The 15,989-nt window shown below is 43.4% G+C and overlaps 1 protein-coding gene across 1 annotated transcript; it reads right to left on the reverse strand.

Moving 5' to 3' along the window:
• Positions 1 to 1,218: 1,218 nt before the first annotated feature.
• LDHA (lactate dehydrogenase A) lies at positions 1,219 to 6,254 on the reverse strand. Its single transcript, XM_061342552.1, has 7 exons — positions 6,054 to 6,254; positions 5,186 to 5,303; positions 4,246 to 4,419; positions 3,623 to 3,796; positions 2,681 to 2,798; positions 2,140 to 2,263; positions 1,219 to 1,968 (listed from the first exon to the last, which is right to left on the reverse strand). Exons 1-7 carry the CDS (start codon positions 6,177 to 6,179, stop codon positions 1,804 to 1,806), a joined length of 999 nt encoding a protein of 332 aa, XP_061198536.1. The 5' UTR covers positions 6,180 to 6,254; the 3' UTR covers positions 1,219 to 1,803.
• Positions 6,255 to 15,989: the final 9,735 nt, after the last annotated feature.

Genomic DNA, 15,989 nt, shown 5'->3' on the forward strand with positions numbered 1-15,989 from the left:
GCATGCCATGGGAAGCATGGGTTTGGGGTGTTTGCTGGGACAGACCGTGTAGTGACAAACCTGGTGGTTAAACACTGCACTGTCTGCAAAAGAAGGTATGTTTTACATTGCATCTCCCAGCATGGAGTGCTGTAGGGATTCATGGTGCTGCTGTTGTTACCTCAACAGCATGCTGTTGTCCTTTTCTGTTTGCCTTTGTAGGCTGCCACAGTAAAGCTAGCTTGTTGTGTTGTCATGTTATCACTGGATCTGAAAAGGTTCGAGTTCTTATTAAAAAGATGGGTGACACGTCATGCAGTAAAAAGTCTTAAGTCCTGTGGATCTTCTGAAAGCTTTGAAAATGGCTTCATGACATGTTTCTGTCACCTGCATAAAACATGACTCTTCATAGTCACTTCCTATGTACTCTTTCCAGGTGCTAGCATTTTGGTCACATAGATACAAGAGAAAGCAAAACAGTAGCTACAGCTTTTTGTTACTTAAGTTGCTTCATGAGCACTTTGAGCTTGCTCTGAAATACTTTGTTCTGAGAAGTATCACCACCTGCAGTCCATACTAAAAAAAACCCAAAACTCAAATCTGCCCTGGACTTAATCAGGTGATCTGTTTCCGTTCTTAAGCTACATGGTGTGGCCTAATGTTAGAGGCCTTTCCCTCTTCATTGTAACGATGTTTTAAAATATTGATGAGGAAGAATTAATCACCTTCTCTATTTAACTTACTGTGGGCTTTGAGGAGTAACTGGTTACTGTTTCTGTGCCTGGCTGCAACTGCAGAAGAGATGCAGCAAGCTGACATTCTATGGATGTGGAGTACTTGATGGGGAGAGATTTCTCCCTATATGCATTTTTGTGTGTACATGTAAGGCAGACACTTGCTTTAGTTGCATTATTTCTTCACTCCCCTAACAATGTCAATAGGGCCTGTTTCCTTTGTATTAAGATTGAAATCAAGTTTAAATTCCAAGTATTCTGTTACTGTTTTCTTCATTCCTACTTTGAGTCTGTTAAGAAAATTCACTGCATAAATATGTGAGCTGGAGCGTGCAACTGAGTACCTGTACACAAAACATTGTTACACAGGTGAGGTTTGAGTTACTGTGACTGAAGAAACAGAACTGTTTGATTTAGATATGTGCATTTTGGAGACAAAGGGCCATAAAGGAAAACAAGGAGACAGAAAAAAGTTTGTGGTTTATTTGGTGTTGGACAGTTGCACACAGAAACCTTAGGTTTTTTTTTTTTAAACATGCTCAGGAGACAGACTTACAACTAGGCTGATATAGTACACAAAAATAAGATTCACTAAAAAAAATATACACAAATTCCAAAGCAGTGTTAGGAAAATAGATTTGGACCTACCAACAGTGAAATATTTAAGCTATTTAGCTGGCAGAGAAGGTTGGTCAATTGGCTTGACAGTCCTTTAACTGCAAGAAAATAGTCTTTGGTTTCACATTGTGTAATAATTACTTACTGTTCTGAAGCAATGTTAAGCGACATGAGGAAAAGGCAAGGGCTTTTCCAGGCAGTGCTGCTTTGAATGCTGGATTTCTGTCACACTGTATCACTGTACGAGACTAAGTTACCTAGCTCTGGCTAAGAACATGGGTGTCTGTGAACAGGGAAAACCCTAGAATAGTTTCCTAATGCTATCTTCAGGAAACTCATTTGTTCAGCTTTCAGCTTTTCGTGTGTTCTAGTTGAGATACATACATTGAAAGATTTGACCTACTTGGAAAGTGCAACATTAGACAAACCACTAAACCCGTTAAACTGCAGAGAGTGAACTACATGGGCAGATTTAAAACTGTAGTTCCTTTTGGATCCCCCAGAGTGTGTCTGCACTCTTCCTTAATTTGTCCTCTTCCTCAGGTTTTAGGATCATCTTCACTACATCAGTAATGCCAGTGTTGCCTAATACACAAGGAACACTTAGGAAGACATCTTCTTTTATTCCATGCATGCCCTGAAAAGGAAGTAAGGAGAGTTAGGCTAGGCTGTATATGTATTTTACAGAATATCCTATCAGAAAAACTCAAATTTAGTTGAAATTAAACTGGAAAGTGATCACTGTTCTTCAGAATTCCCAAGGTTTAGTTCTCAGTAAGACAAAAGTTACCACAAGGGGGCTGCTCACCTTAACAACTGTAGAGATCGGGTGCACTCGTCTCAAATTCTTCATAATAGTTTCGGCTAGATCTGCCACAGAAAGACCAATAGCCCACGATGTGTACCCCTTAAGTTTGATGACCTCATAGGCACTGTGGAGACAAAGTTACTCATTAAACAAACAAGTACCATCAACTGCAATATTGCAAGTTTTAAGAAGGGCTTTTGGAGAGGCCTTAATCAATCAAAAGACATCAGAAACTTGGCTGATTTGCTGACAGAACTAAAATGAAGACTGAAGGATACTGGTTTAATTTTATACTACCTGCAGTTACATAGAAAACTCGGAAGTTAAATCACTTTTCTAAAGCTCATTAACAGTGAAAAATTTAACTCTGCCAAATCTACATTATTCCTTAAAATATTAGTTCAAGTTCTGTTATGTCTACATCTTCAGATTTGTTTTGGGTTACTACAGTGTTTATGAATCCAGATGTGGACACTGCAGTTCAGAGATGCTATAGCTCATTAGCACTTGCTTCTTGTTTTAAAAGAAAAAAAGTATTTACCTGTCCACCACCTGCTTGTGGACCTCCTTCCAGTGTTCCTTGTCTGCATCAGTTCCCAGGTCTGGGTGAAGAGCCTTCAGGGACACACCAGCAACATTCACTCCACTCCAGACAGGTACTGGGAGTTGCACATAGATTAATTATCTCAGAAGAAAACTTAGTTTTGTTGTCCTCAAATTAACAGTTAACACAAGATCTAGTTGGATTAATCTGCAATGCACATCACTATGATTTTGACTTCAAATATAGTGACCTATGAGGCCCACTGCAGGCTGAGAACCTAGGAGTACATGAACATCTTTATATATGATGTCACAAGGTTTGAATGCACCTTTTTTAAAAAAAATGCCCAGGCAACGTGAACTAAAATGACAATAAAGGACGTCTGTATTTTGCAGAGGTTTCTCAAAATAAGAATTGATTCCAAATGAGTCCTGAGTGTCAGGAAGCAGACAGTACTGCTCTGGTGCTGCTAGAGAAAGTATGGGTTAAGCAAGGATAAAGTTGCACATCCTGCTGTCCTCTAGACTTGCCTCTGCACTTCATTTCCTATATATAGTTTGAAGTAATCGAGAGATGCCAGTAAAGACAACCGAGTGACTACCAGTAGGTCCAGTGGAGATTTTTGGGAGTCCCTTGCAGAGACCTTTACCCTCTTGCCATTTTTTTTTTTTTTTTTTAGAGAGAGTTATGGGAACTTAGAACTTTTAAGCCTCCTCACATTACAGTTACGACCTTTTCCAAGTAGAGAAACCTGGGTCAAATGTAGATCATCTAGGGTTACTCTATGCAGCAGAAGATTTAAAGGAGGCCTTGCAGTTGTAAGGTGCTGCAGTGCAAAGGTTTGAGCAACATTTTGCCGTGGCTTGTGGAGATCTTTCTTGCAAACAAAGTATCAGAGAAAAACATTACATGAAACAGCCAGACAGATTTCACCCTTACCACTGGAATCCCCATGCTCTCCAACAATCCATCCATGACAGCTCAGAGGATGGATGCCCAATCTTTCTCCCATGAGGTGGCGGAAACGGGCAGAGTCCAGATTGCAGCCGCTACCAATAACACGGTGTTTAGGAAAGCCACTGATCTTCCAGGCCACATAGGTCAAAATATCCACTGTAAGTAGAACAGAAAGGATAACAAATGCCACTCAGTTTGGTAACTAGGCTGCTATCTTCCATTCATTTGTAGCGATTTTATCTGCATGCTAGTTATGCTGAACAGAGCATAAAGCAATGCACATGGCCAGGTCCTACAGTGAGCTAACATGACTGTTTTCAAGGTAGAATTGAGGGGCTGTTAATGCTACGCATGCAATTATCGGTGCCCCTTACTGTGTTCTGTGCTAACACTTAAAAGCAAACGATGACCCAAGCAGGAGGGAACTTCATTCCTCAGAGGACCAGCTTGCTGAGTGTAGAGAGGGAAGATGACACCCCCTGCTATGTAGCATAAGTATTTTCTAAAAGCCTATGCTTGGTCATATTAGTATACTAATGCCACCTTACTGAATAAAGCACTCTTCTGTAAGCCAAATCCTTTTATTAAGGCAACACAAGACAAACCTGGGTTTGAGACAATAAGCAGCTTGCAGTCAGGACTGTATTTAACAACATTGGGAATGATGAATTTGAAGATATTCACGTTGCGCTGGACCAAATTAAGGCGGCTCTCTCCTTCTTGCTGACGGGCACCAGCAGTGACGATGACCAGCTTGGAGTGTGCAGTCACACTGTAATCTGCAGACAACAGGCTACATCAAACATGACCTCTTTCCACATAGGGTTCAGAACAGGAGTTTTAGTATCAATGCCCATCTAAAATTCTCAAGTTTGAGTGTGAAACTTCTCTTGGTAACTGTTACTCTAGACTTTGCTTCTACTGGAAGTTAAGTTTTCCTGTAGAAGACTGTGGCTCATTGGCACAAGTGGCAACCATAAGGGCACTTCAAAATCTTAACGTGCAGAATGTGGCAGTGGTATTCCACTATTTCTCAGGCATAGATGGGTACAGGGGTAGCTATCAGGATAGCATCCAGTGCAAGTTGCTGAGTAGAAGAGGAAGGCAGCTCTGCCCTTGTAACCTACTACCTGTGGACACTGTAGCTGCACATTAACTTGGGTATGAGGTGGCTAGCATTTGCCCTAGTCAGTTTTTCAGTGAACTTAAAGCTATCAGAAATTTGTAGCCAAGAAGCAAGCAGTAATGCATTCAGAGGCTGACTGGCTGCGAAATGAAATTCTCAAAGGTGCAGGAGTACTTAAGAAATTCATCCTTCTGTACAGGGTGGTGAACTCTAGAAGAGGATTCCTAGTTGGACTGGCCTTAAGGTACAAGAAACAATGTCAGCTGAGCAATACTTCTGTAGGAGAAAAAATAAATGAGTTTTCCTTCTAACAATCAGGATGACAGGCTAAGTGCTGGACATGGATGACCAGTTTGAGATCTGAAGTGGTTATCTCCATTTGGATGGAAATAATGAGCACATTGGGACCAACTACTTGCCTTTGCCAGAGACGATCTTTGGCGTCCTAAGGAAGAGGCTGCCATGCTGGAGATCCAGCATCTCTCCTCTGAGCTTGTCCTCCACAACATCAACAAGGGCAAGTTCATCAGCTAAGTCCTATGAGAGACCAAGATTAAATAGTAAGCTTATTGCCTCTGAGCAAAAGTACCCAATTTATAAACTGTGAAGCTGCAATTGCTTTAAAAGCAGTGATCTCTTTAAGCAGTTTTGCTCATCTGTAACATCTTACTTGTTCCCAGAGTACTTTAGTCTACTTTGTTGAGTTAGTTTTGTACTTTTCACACCCACATTTTTTGTGGAATACTTCTACAATTTAGCAGGACAATAATGAAGAATAATTTAATAGCCATTCACAAGCAACCTATTTTGCAGTTAAGAAAATCAAGTCTGGTGTTAACCACAGCATTTTCAACATAATGCAATGCAGAGGACAAGTCATTCAGAGTGCCTAGGACAATTTTTTCCAGTCTGCATGGCAAAGAATTATTCCATTGCACACTCTGCTTTAGACAAAATGACTCATCAGTTCTTAATCCTTTTGTACGTTTAGAGTGCTAGAGGACTCCTACTTAGGACAGGGCATGGAAGTCATTCAAATGCAAATGCAGCTCTTAAGTCAAAATGATACATAAAGCATGTTCTGTTGTATACTGGAGTAAACTTGGTTTACAAGGTTTGTTCTCTGTCAGTTGCTTAATGGCTCCTGCTTCATTTCTGGCTCAAACAATGGAATGTACAACTGGAAGTTCACCTGGTGTGCTAGCCCAATTTGTCTAACAAGGGAGATTACTTTTTGCCTCTCTTTTAGGCCTCAGTTACAACTGTGCTGCTAAGCTTGGTGCTTACCTTCATCAGGATGCTGATAGCACAAGCCATTCCAACTGCCCCCACGCCAACCACACTGATCTTATTGTGGGCATGACTCTGCTCCTGTTTGTGGACATTGTGGATGAGCTGATCCTTGAGAGACATGGTGCACTGCTGACAGGAAAGCAACAGATTATTTATCAAGTTCTGGAGCTTTTACTGATGTCAGAGCATCAAGCAAAGATGGGTTTTGTTCCAGGATAATAAGAAAATGGATATACATCACATGCCTAAATTGTCTGGCAGTAATGAAAAATGATTGAAAAAATTAATTATTAATGACAATGCACTGCTTAAGCTCACTGTAGCTTTCCCTTTCACAGCCTGAGAACCACTGATTATATAGCTGGGTGGCACTCCAGACGCATTAGTGGAATGTTCTAAATGATCATCCATATTACATTTAGGTACAGGAAGCCATTTTAGTACTCCTAAGCACAGCATGGTCTGGCAGTCTGCATTCTCCTGCCCTGAAAAAAACAAGTACTCTGCCCTGAAGCCTTTCCTGAGGTGAAGCTGTTCAACGCTCAGGCAAACCCTTCTTAACTATAGTGTGATCCTCAAAGTCAACATTTATGAATTTGTTTTAAAGCAGCTGTAGAGTCTCATGTTACCATCTCTCCCATCCTCAATTATTTTTTAGCGACCAGCTGCACAGCAGTTATATGGGTTCGGATCCGACAGCCACGCGTGTGCTGAAATGGCACAAAGGAGATGGAGTACTGAGCTTTCACACCAGGCTCCATGCGGTGCTTTCCCGGATGGGGCTGGCAGCAGCACAGCTTCTGCCTCGCCAGGAAGCGCTAGAGGCAGCGGCAGCCTCACAGATTGATGCAAGTACAGCCACAACGTGATTCTCAAGTTAGTGTGAACAAGCAGCAGCTCGTTCTGAGCACAGAGGGCCAGGCAGCGTTGGCTCAGCAGTTAAGGGCTGTGAGCTGGGGCAGGGGGTTGGAAGCCACCAGTGGCCATATTTAGGAAAATCTAACCAACATGCAACACCAACATCAGTGTTCGGTTGCAGAAGTCTCCTTAAGCATGGCCACTACAGTGCACACTCTCTCCATGTGCCGAGTTCTCCCCTTGCACTGTAAGTACTTTAGTCTGCAGGGCTGGCAAAGAAGCACACTCAGGCATCTCTCAGTTACACTTGGCACTAGAAATTTTGGACATTTAGAACACTCCTGAAAGAAGCAGGTTAGAGGAGAGCCAGGAGCAGGGGTGCGCCTTTCAAACGCAAGGAGCACTTCCTTTGTAGAAGTACTCTCGATTAGGGGTAGCAAAGGAGGCTGAAAGGGGATCGGGGAGCAATGCAATCCCAAGGATGTGGGGGGGAAAGATGCGTGGCAATCACGCGTGTTGCACAGGGCCGCAGAGCAAGGCGCGGTACCTCCCCACGCCGCACCCAACAAGGCGCCGGGATTAAGTCCAAGACCCGGTAGCGCCTCAGCCGGGGTAAACTTGGTCGAGCAGGAGGCGCCGAGAGGACCGCGGCTGTCCCCGTGCCTCCTGCTGGGCTGAGTCCTGTCCCGTCCGTCCCCCCCCCCGGACGGTTTGGGACAGCAGCTCCCACATTCCCCCTTCCTCCCGCGCCTCAAGCACTCTTCCTTCCCCGCCTTAACCCGCGAAACACGATCGCACCTACCGAGCGGTCCCTCCCGAGCGTGGCAGTGGCTGTAACGGGGGGGCGGGTAGCCGGCCGCTGCCTTAAATAGGGGCCGGGCAGCTGACGTTATAGCGGGCGGGGTGCCGCTGTGGAGACGTGCCTGCTGACACGTCGGGGTGGAGAGGAGAGCGGAGGAGAGGACGGGAGGGGGAAGTTGTACTGGGCCGGCATGGGCGAAAAGGGCGGGGGGGTGCGTGAGGTGAGGGGGGTGATAGCGTTCGGCCCGTTAAGGACCGCTCTGGAATGTTCTGCATCGTGAGGGAAGCTAAGGCGGGCTCCTCAAGGGGCTTTTAGGCGGGCTCATACTAAGCCTGAGGCAGAGGGTGGCAAACCTTGTGCTCCTGTGTCCTCAGCACCGCCACAAGCCTTTTGGGTTCTGGGTAGAGCCTCTTGTGTGCTGGCTAGAAAACTGCTTCTGATTTCCATTCAAATCTATAGATGTTTGGCGTTTTATTACAGGAAGACCTTTGCTGGTATTTACTTGCCCTTTCCATTTATTTGCATGTCCTATTCCCACTCATTAATAAGTTACATAAGCTAAACCTGCCCTCATGAGGCAGGTATTGAGATGTCCTTTCTATGGGACTCTGTCTGTTTGAATTGTTTTATCTTGAGAGAGTTGGCTGCATGCGGTGTTTTAGACAGTCTTGTCAGTGATGCCTCAGACAGGAACACTCACATTTTCCTGTCGGTACTGGAAATACGGTGAGTGAACTCAAGTTTCTTCAGTCACGCCACACGCCGTCCCCCTGTGGTTGGTTAGTAAAGCCAGGCCCTTCTCCGATTACTTCCTGCTAGGATACCAACAAAGAGTAAAAATACTTTTAGTATTTCCTGGATGCTTAAAGTTACAGTTTTGTACCATGCTGCAGGGTTGTCTCACAAAACTGGCTTTTAGTAAACCCCTGCTACCTTTCATCCCTCTATTCACTGAATTTCACGTTTGTAGTTAAACTTCCCATTGCAAGTTTCCCTGAAGAACTGCACAGGCATAAAAAGCCAGGCCTAACCCACTTCACTGTGCCTCACTTCTTAAATGCTTGCTGTTCGTTGGTCTTGTGGTAGTGCCTCCAAGTCAGTAAATTCACTTTTAGTCCTTGCACCTACCTGGGTTTGTGGTTTACTGTGCGTCAGTGTTCTGGGACTGAGAATGACTGGTTCCTCTGGTTGGAGCACAGTAAATAGACTGCAGAGTTTTGCTCGCCAGCTGGCTGTGTTCATTCATTATCTTGTACCAGTTTTTCCCTTCTACGCATCCCCTTAGGCATCCCATCTTCATGGATTAACATGTTCATTCTTAATGAAAATCAGGGAAGCATTAATTTAATCTTGTGTGAGTAGCTGAGTTAGCTTTATTTTCTCATCCTTGTTTTACAGTGATCCCACTGTCTTTTTTATATTTATTTGTTTGTTTATTTGTTTGTTATTTAGTGTAGCTGTGGTACCTTTGTGATGTTTGTCTTAGTTTTCTTCAGGGATTCTAACTCTAGCTGATTTTTGTCAATATCTATTTGCAGTTTCTAGGATGCACTTGACTTTTGAGGTTCTTATCTTGCTATGGCAGAAGGCCTTCCTTTGATTCCTTTGTCTTCCCATATCAGCCTTTCCATTTTTGTTTTGTTTGGGATGTCTTTTCTGTCTTCTAAAGTCACTTTAGATAGTGTACTTCTTAATCACTAGACTTAGCTAATTTACCCATGAGGAGCTTGCCATGGAGGTCCTGATCTCCCCAGACCTCATCCAACTCACAGTGCATGCAAGTATAAAACAAGGCCCTTGATCATGCTAGACCAGAGCAGATGGTGTGAGGATAGATATATTTCATCACACCTAAGGCTTTTACTTACCTACCAAACTCTGCTTTACAACTGAAGGAAGTTTATGCTTCTATTTAAGGCAGCTAACACCTTGTCGCAGCCTACCCTGGTGACAATTCCCTTCTGCTGTGGTGATCTTGACAGGAATGGTAGCCCAAAGCCTCATTGCTTCTTTGACAGTCCTTTGGCAAAACAAAAGAAACTAAAACAAAGATGAGAAAACATCTAAAAAATCTGCAAACATAGAATAAGGAGGTTTGTATGAAACATGTCAGAAAAATAAAGAATTTTGATTCTTATTATAACGATCAGCACTTCCACCAAAGGAAATTAAATATAATGACCCATTGGTTGAAACACTGGAAGTGTCTTGTGTCCTGCTCCAGCTTGAGGAATGAGTGACGCTTGTGAGATATGTCATGAAATAGAAGACCAGTAGCTAAGGAAGGGAAAGTGCAGGTGAATTCTGAGTAGACCTAACACTGCATGATTGCAGAATAAAAGGAAACCGTATAATGTCGTTCTGTCATTCTCTGTTATGCTGGGTTCACTGAGCAACTTGTATAAGAATTTTCAAGGATGGATTAGGAAGTTTAATTTTGCATCCCAGGAATCTGTATTTACAGTGGCTTTGTATGAATGGGACTGAAGATTTTACCCAGAGTTTGGGTTCCAGGCATCTGTCAGGATGGAAAATTAACATTTGACAGGAATGACAATTAAGAAATATTTTCCCCCTCTACAATATTTTACTTCTGAAGAGTTTAAATGTAAAATAAGAGGCTTCTAAGCCAAGAGTGGCTGGATAGATCAATGAGCGTTTAAAAAATATTTAACTAATGTAGAGCAAGTGGTATTTTCACAGAATCACACATAATCATAGAACGGTTGGTGTTGGAAGGGACCTCTGGAGATCACCTAGTCCAGCCTCCCCCACCAAAGCAGATTCATCTACACTAGGTTGCACGGGATCATGTCCAGGCAGGTTTTGAATATCTCCAGAGAAGGAGACTCCACAACCTTTCTAGGCAGCCTGTTGCAGTGCTCTGCCACCCTCAAAGACGTTCTTCCTCACATTCAGATGGAATGTCCTGTGTTTCAGTTTGTGCCCGTTGCCCCTTATTTTGTCACTGGGCACCACTGAAAAGAGGCTGGCTCCATCCTCTCGATGCCTGCCCTTGTATGCGTTGGTAAGATCTCTGTTGTTTCTTCTCTATGCTAAACAGGCTCAGCTCTTTCAGCTTTTTCTTATAAGAGGGATGCTGTAATCCCCTAATCATATTTGTAGCCCTCTGCTGGACCCCCTCTGGTAGTTCGTTGACTTTCTTGTACTGAGGAGCCCAGAACTGGACACAGTACTTCAGATGCTGCCTCGCCCAGGCAGAGCGAAGGAGAAGGATCACTTCCCTCAACTTGCTAGCAGCAATCTTCCTTCCTAATGCAGCCCATGATACTGTTGGCCTCCTAGGCACATGGCTGGCTCATGGTTAACTTAGCCACTAGGACTCTCAGGTCCTTCTCTGCAGAGTTGCTTTCCAGCAGGTTAATGCCTAACCTGTACTGGTGTATGAGGTTACTCCTACCCAGGTTCAGGGCCCTGCACTTGCCTTTGTTAAACTCCATCAGGCTCCTCTCTGCTCAACTCTTCAGCCTGTTCAGGTCTTTCTGTATGGTAGCACAGCCTTCTGGTGTATCAGCCACTCCTCCCAGTTTTGTGTTTTGAAGAAGGCTGCAACTGCCAAATTTTTCCTTTTGTGTGTCTTTTGTGATCTTAGTAGCAGTGGTAGATGCTCAGGAGGAGAGCAGTCATGTGGCATGATTGACATTGATTTTCTGCCTGAGAGAGCTTCAATCAGAGAAGGCTCAGAACAGCACAAACAGAACTCGGTGGGTAAATTAAGGGCATTTTTCTTGCACTTACAAGATGGAGGCCAGGTCTGTATAGATTTCTTTTAAGTGATTGACTTTGTAGGGATGGGGCCGACTTTCCTCACTTGTATGCATAAGGAGTTTTATTCTTCCTCTTCTTTTTTCACTGATGCCTTTCATCACAGGTAGGAGATGGTGTTGATAGAGTGATGGGAATGTTTGAAATGTGACAGGGTCTCTCTGGGGAAGCTTAGTCCTTCTCCAGCCCACATGCCCTCTTTTCCATATTAGCTTTCACAGATCTATAGAATCATAGAACAATTAGGGTTAGAAAGGACCTTAAGATCACCTCTTTCCAACCCCCCTGCTGTGGGCAGGGACACCTCACACACAGACCTGTCCCACCTGGCCTTGAACACTGCCAGGGATGGAGCATTTACCACTTCTTTGGTCAACCTGTTCTGGTGCCTCACCACTCTCACAGTAAAGAACTTCTTCCTTGTATCTAATCTAAACTTCCCCTGTTTAAGTTTGAACCCATTACCCCCTGTCCTATCACTACAGTCCCTGATGAAGAGTCCCTCTCCAGCCCCCTTCAGTTACTGGAAGGCTGCTATGAGGTCTCCGCGCAGCCTTCTCTTCTCCAGGCTGAGCAGCCCCAACTTTCTCAGCTTATCTTCATATGGGAGGTGCTCCAGTCCCTTGATCATCCTCTGGACTTGCTTCAACAGTTCCATGTCCTTCTTATGTTGAGGACACCAGAACTGCATACAGTACTCCAAGTGGGGTCTCATAAGAGCAGAGTAGAGGGGCAGGATCACCTCCTTTGACCTGCTGGTCATGCTCCTTTTGATGTAGCCCAGGATACAGTTGGCTGCGAGCACACACTGCTGGCTCATGTTAAGCTTCTCATTGACCAACACCCCCAAGTCCTTCTCTGCAGGGCTGCTGTGAATCTCTTCTCCACCCAACCTGTAGCTGTGCCTGGGATTGCCCTGACCCAGGTGTAGGACCTTGTACTTGGCTTGGCTGAACTTCATGAGGTTGGCATTGGCCCCCCTCTCAAGCATACATGGTCCCTCTGGATGGCATCCCCTTTCCTCCAGAGTATCAACCAAACCACACAGCTTGGTGTCATCTGCAAACTTGCTGAGAGTGCATCAATCCCACTGTCCATGTCAGTGAGAAAGATGTCGAACAGGATTGGTCGCAACACCGATCCCTGAGGGACACCACTTGTTACTGGTCTCCATTTGGACACTGAGCCGCTGACTGCTACTCCCTGTGTGTGGCCATCCAAGATTAAACATGAAAAATAAGAAGTTGATGAATATGGAAACATTTATATTTTCATTCCAGGAGTTACAAATGGCCTTTTCACTGGCCAGTGAAAATGTGGCATTTGATCAGGCATTGTTTGATAACAGAAGGAAACGATGCACATTCTCATTAAACAATGTGTTTGTTTTTAAACTATAACATACTGATTAAACCTTTATCACAAAAATAAAGTCCAGAGACAGCTACGCAAGGTGAGTTCAATGTGTGTGGTATTTTCAATAAAAGTGCTAGTAAATTTCTCTCAATATTGCTAACATACAAAAGATTTTATATGGTGATATTTAATTTCTACTTTTGCTATTTGCTCAGGTCCTGACTCATGACAGACTAAGCCAAATCTCATGGTGCTGCTGGGGTGAATAATGACACCAGACCATGGACTGCACACGCTTGCTGTATGAGCCACAGCTCAGCTAGGATGTTAGCAGTAACCCAAAGCCACCGTTAATGCTGAATGGCCCTGAAAGGTTAGTGGAATCTCTCTGCTCTACCTGAGATTTGAGGTCTAACCTGCCCCTAAAAATCGTGTTATTCCAGCATGATCAGTCTTGCTTTTGCTCTGACATCATCAGGGCTTTGCTTTCATATATCAGTGTGTGAGGGAAAGACCTGACACTAGACTTAGCTATATCATGCTTCAAACCTGTCTTTCCCTTTTTTTTATTGAGACCTAAACAACTTCCTTTAGCTTTAACAGCTTAATTTCTCCTTTGTAGATTGGGAAGTGTCTTTATTTACCAACCTGATGGTGATACTGTAGGTATTAGGTAATTGTGAAACACTTCAGCTTCATAAAGCAAAATGAAAATGATAGGAGGTTTTTTACCTAAACCAGAAAGATCTGGACTCCAAAATGGAGGTTGGCATCAAAAGTTTGGTATATTCTGCTATATTGCCCACATCATAAAAGCTCCCAGAGACAGAATTCTTGCTATTTTGAAATACTTATCAGTATAAGATATAGGAAGTTGGTTCCTACCCTGTAAGAATCCGTATTTTGTGTTCTTCACATTTGGACAGCATAGTCACATCAATCCGTTTGAGCTGACCTCCTAAGAAAACGAAAAGTTTCACCTTGGCTTGGCACTAACAGGTATCTCTCCACATAACTGGTTAGCCATGGTCCATATACCTCTGGGTCCTTCTCCTTGGCTGCTTCCATGCATGCATGTTATGGTAAGGATGCTGGTACTACAAAGATCCAGTGCTTTTGCTGTTTCACACCCTCTTTTTCTTTGCACTGTCATTGTTGAGGGGGGGGCTAGTTGATGCAATTCTCGTTTCCAGGTATTTATACATATGTGTTTCTGCAACCTACTTTTAAATGTGCACCAGTAATATATGTGGAGATCTGTGTAAATAATTGTCAATTTCAGAAGATCCCAGATTTCCACAATGCTCTTTTGTCAGTTGTATGTTTTTGATTACAGACTGTTTTCTAGCAGACATGTTTCAATGCTTGGAGCTTACAAGTTACACTGGTTTTTCTTTTTCCCCTTAAAAGGTTGGTTATGTTTTCAAGTACAACAGCAATGGGTATGCATTCAGTTAGATAATTAGATAAACTAGATAAAGATAGATAAAGCTAGATTAAAACTGTATTTCTTGCAACGATTTTCTCAATACAAAGCTGAAGAAAACTATTTCTTGCAATAGCTTCCTAAACCATTGCTCTAGATAGCTGGACTAAGCAGAATATGTGATTTTGCTTTACTTCTCTGAGGAAGCTTAGAGAAGCAAGCTAGCTTGCTTATTTGCCTAGCTTACTCATGGAAGTATGAGTCACTGTACAGGATTCTCCAACTCAAACTTTTCCTTGATGCAACTCTTGACAACTTATCCAGTTAACTTAGGAACTGAAGGAAATGGGAGGCTCAAATTAATCACATGGTCAGAGAGATGGAAAGACTCCTGTGGACAATGGCTGCTGTTCAGTCTTCACCTAACAAAATCACAAAAATATCTCATCCAGCTCAGCACCTGTTGAACATCAAAAGGAGTGTAACCATTAATGCATCCTTGCTGCTGCCTTCTGAATTGGCTGTAGCAGAACTATAACTGTTACCTAACTTGTACTTGAGTGCCTAGCAGGGTGCAGTAAGTGGAGACTTTCTATAAATTACAGTAAGGAGCTGGAGAGATATAGGAGGAGGCTGCAGGCTGCAGGCTGCTGCCTGGCTACTTGCCAGTGAAGAGGGCAGGCAGGTTTAGCACCAAAAGGTCAGAGGCATGTCCCTGCACTCCATCTGGAGCAGAGATCCCCTTGCCCTTATTTTAATATGCACATTAATTCTGCAGCTGTCAGTTTTGATTTCCCCAGGATCCCCACTCAGCACATCACATGCCAACAAGCCAGTTAGCTTAGGGTAAGGAGCTAGAGTCCTGCAAAGACAAGCTTTTAATGACACAATATTGCCTCCCCTACAGAGGGAGGTACTTTTCTAGTATTGCAATTCTTTACCTACGTGTTTGACACTCTTTGTATTCAAATTTATAGCAGGTTATATATTCTCTCCCATCCAAAAATCACTGTGACCAAACTTTCATTTCTGTGAATCAAAATTCCAAGTTACATTGTTGGAAATTCAGCACCCTATGGCTGAGAAGTTACTGGGCCATGTAGCCACTGTTGAAAACTATGAGTACATCTCAACATTACAGACAGACCGAATGCCCTGCCTGCTCTATAGAGACAGTGCGCAACAAAGATGTGAATTTGTCCCTTTATCTCTTTCATCCATTTAGGAGATGGGAGTGTCACAGTTGGGACTCTACAAAAGGAGGCTTTTGCTTTAGCAGCATAAAGTTACAGGGTCGAGGAAGTCCTAGACATTGAAAACAGTTCAGTCTGTGTTTTCATGGAGGACTCACTTCAGCGTTCAGGATACTTCTCTTCAAAGCTTTAATTGAAGATATCAGTGGTATAATGCATAACTTTTACAGCTCCTGACATTTTCTGGAACTTGTAACGTATGTGTTAGTGTCTGTAGCTCTTTGTGGGTCCTTGTGAATAAAACCCAGTTCTGTGCCTGGAGTGAAGTGAGGAGGCCAGAGATCAAGAGAGAATTACATTCTAGTTCCGTAGTCTCCTTTTGGAGCCTGGATGCCACAACAGCCTCATAGTCTATCTCATGTTGGTGTTCTCAGATAATGCCCAGTAAATATGGAAAATGCATGTGCCTGCAGATGATTATATCATAAATGATTTGTCTGGTCTTTGGA

This window comes from Neopsephotus bourkii, unplaced genomic scaffold, assembly GCF_033783945.1.
Source record: "Neopsephotus bourkii isolate Nb327-2 ecotype Australia unplaced genomic scaffold, CSIRO-AGI_Nbou_v1 NB_1792, whole genome shotgun sequence".
NCBI lineage: Eukaryota > Metazoa > Chordata > Aves > Psittaciformes > Psittacidae > Neopsephotus > Neopsephotus bourkii.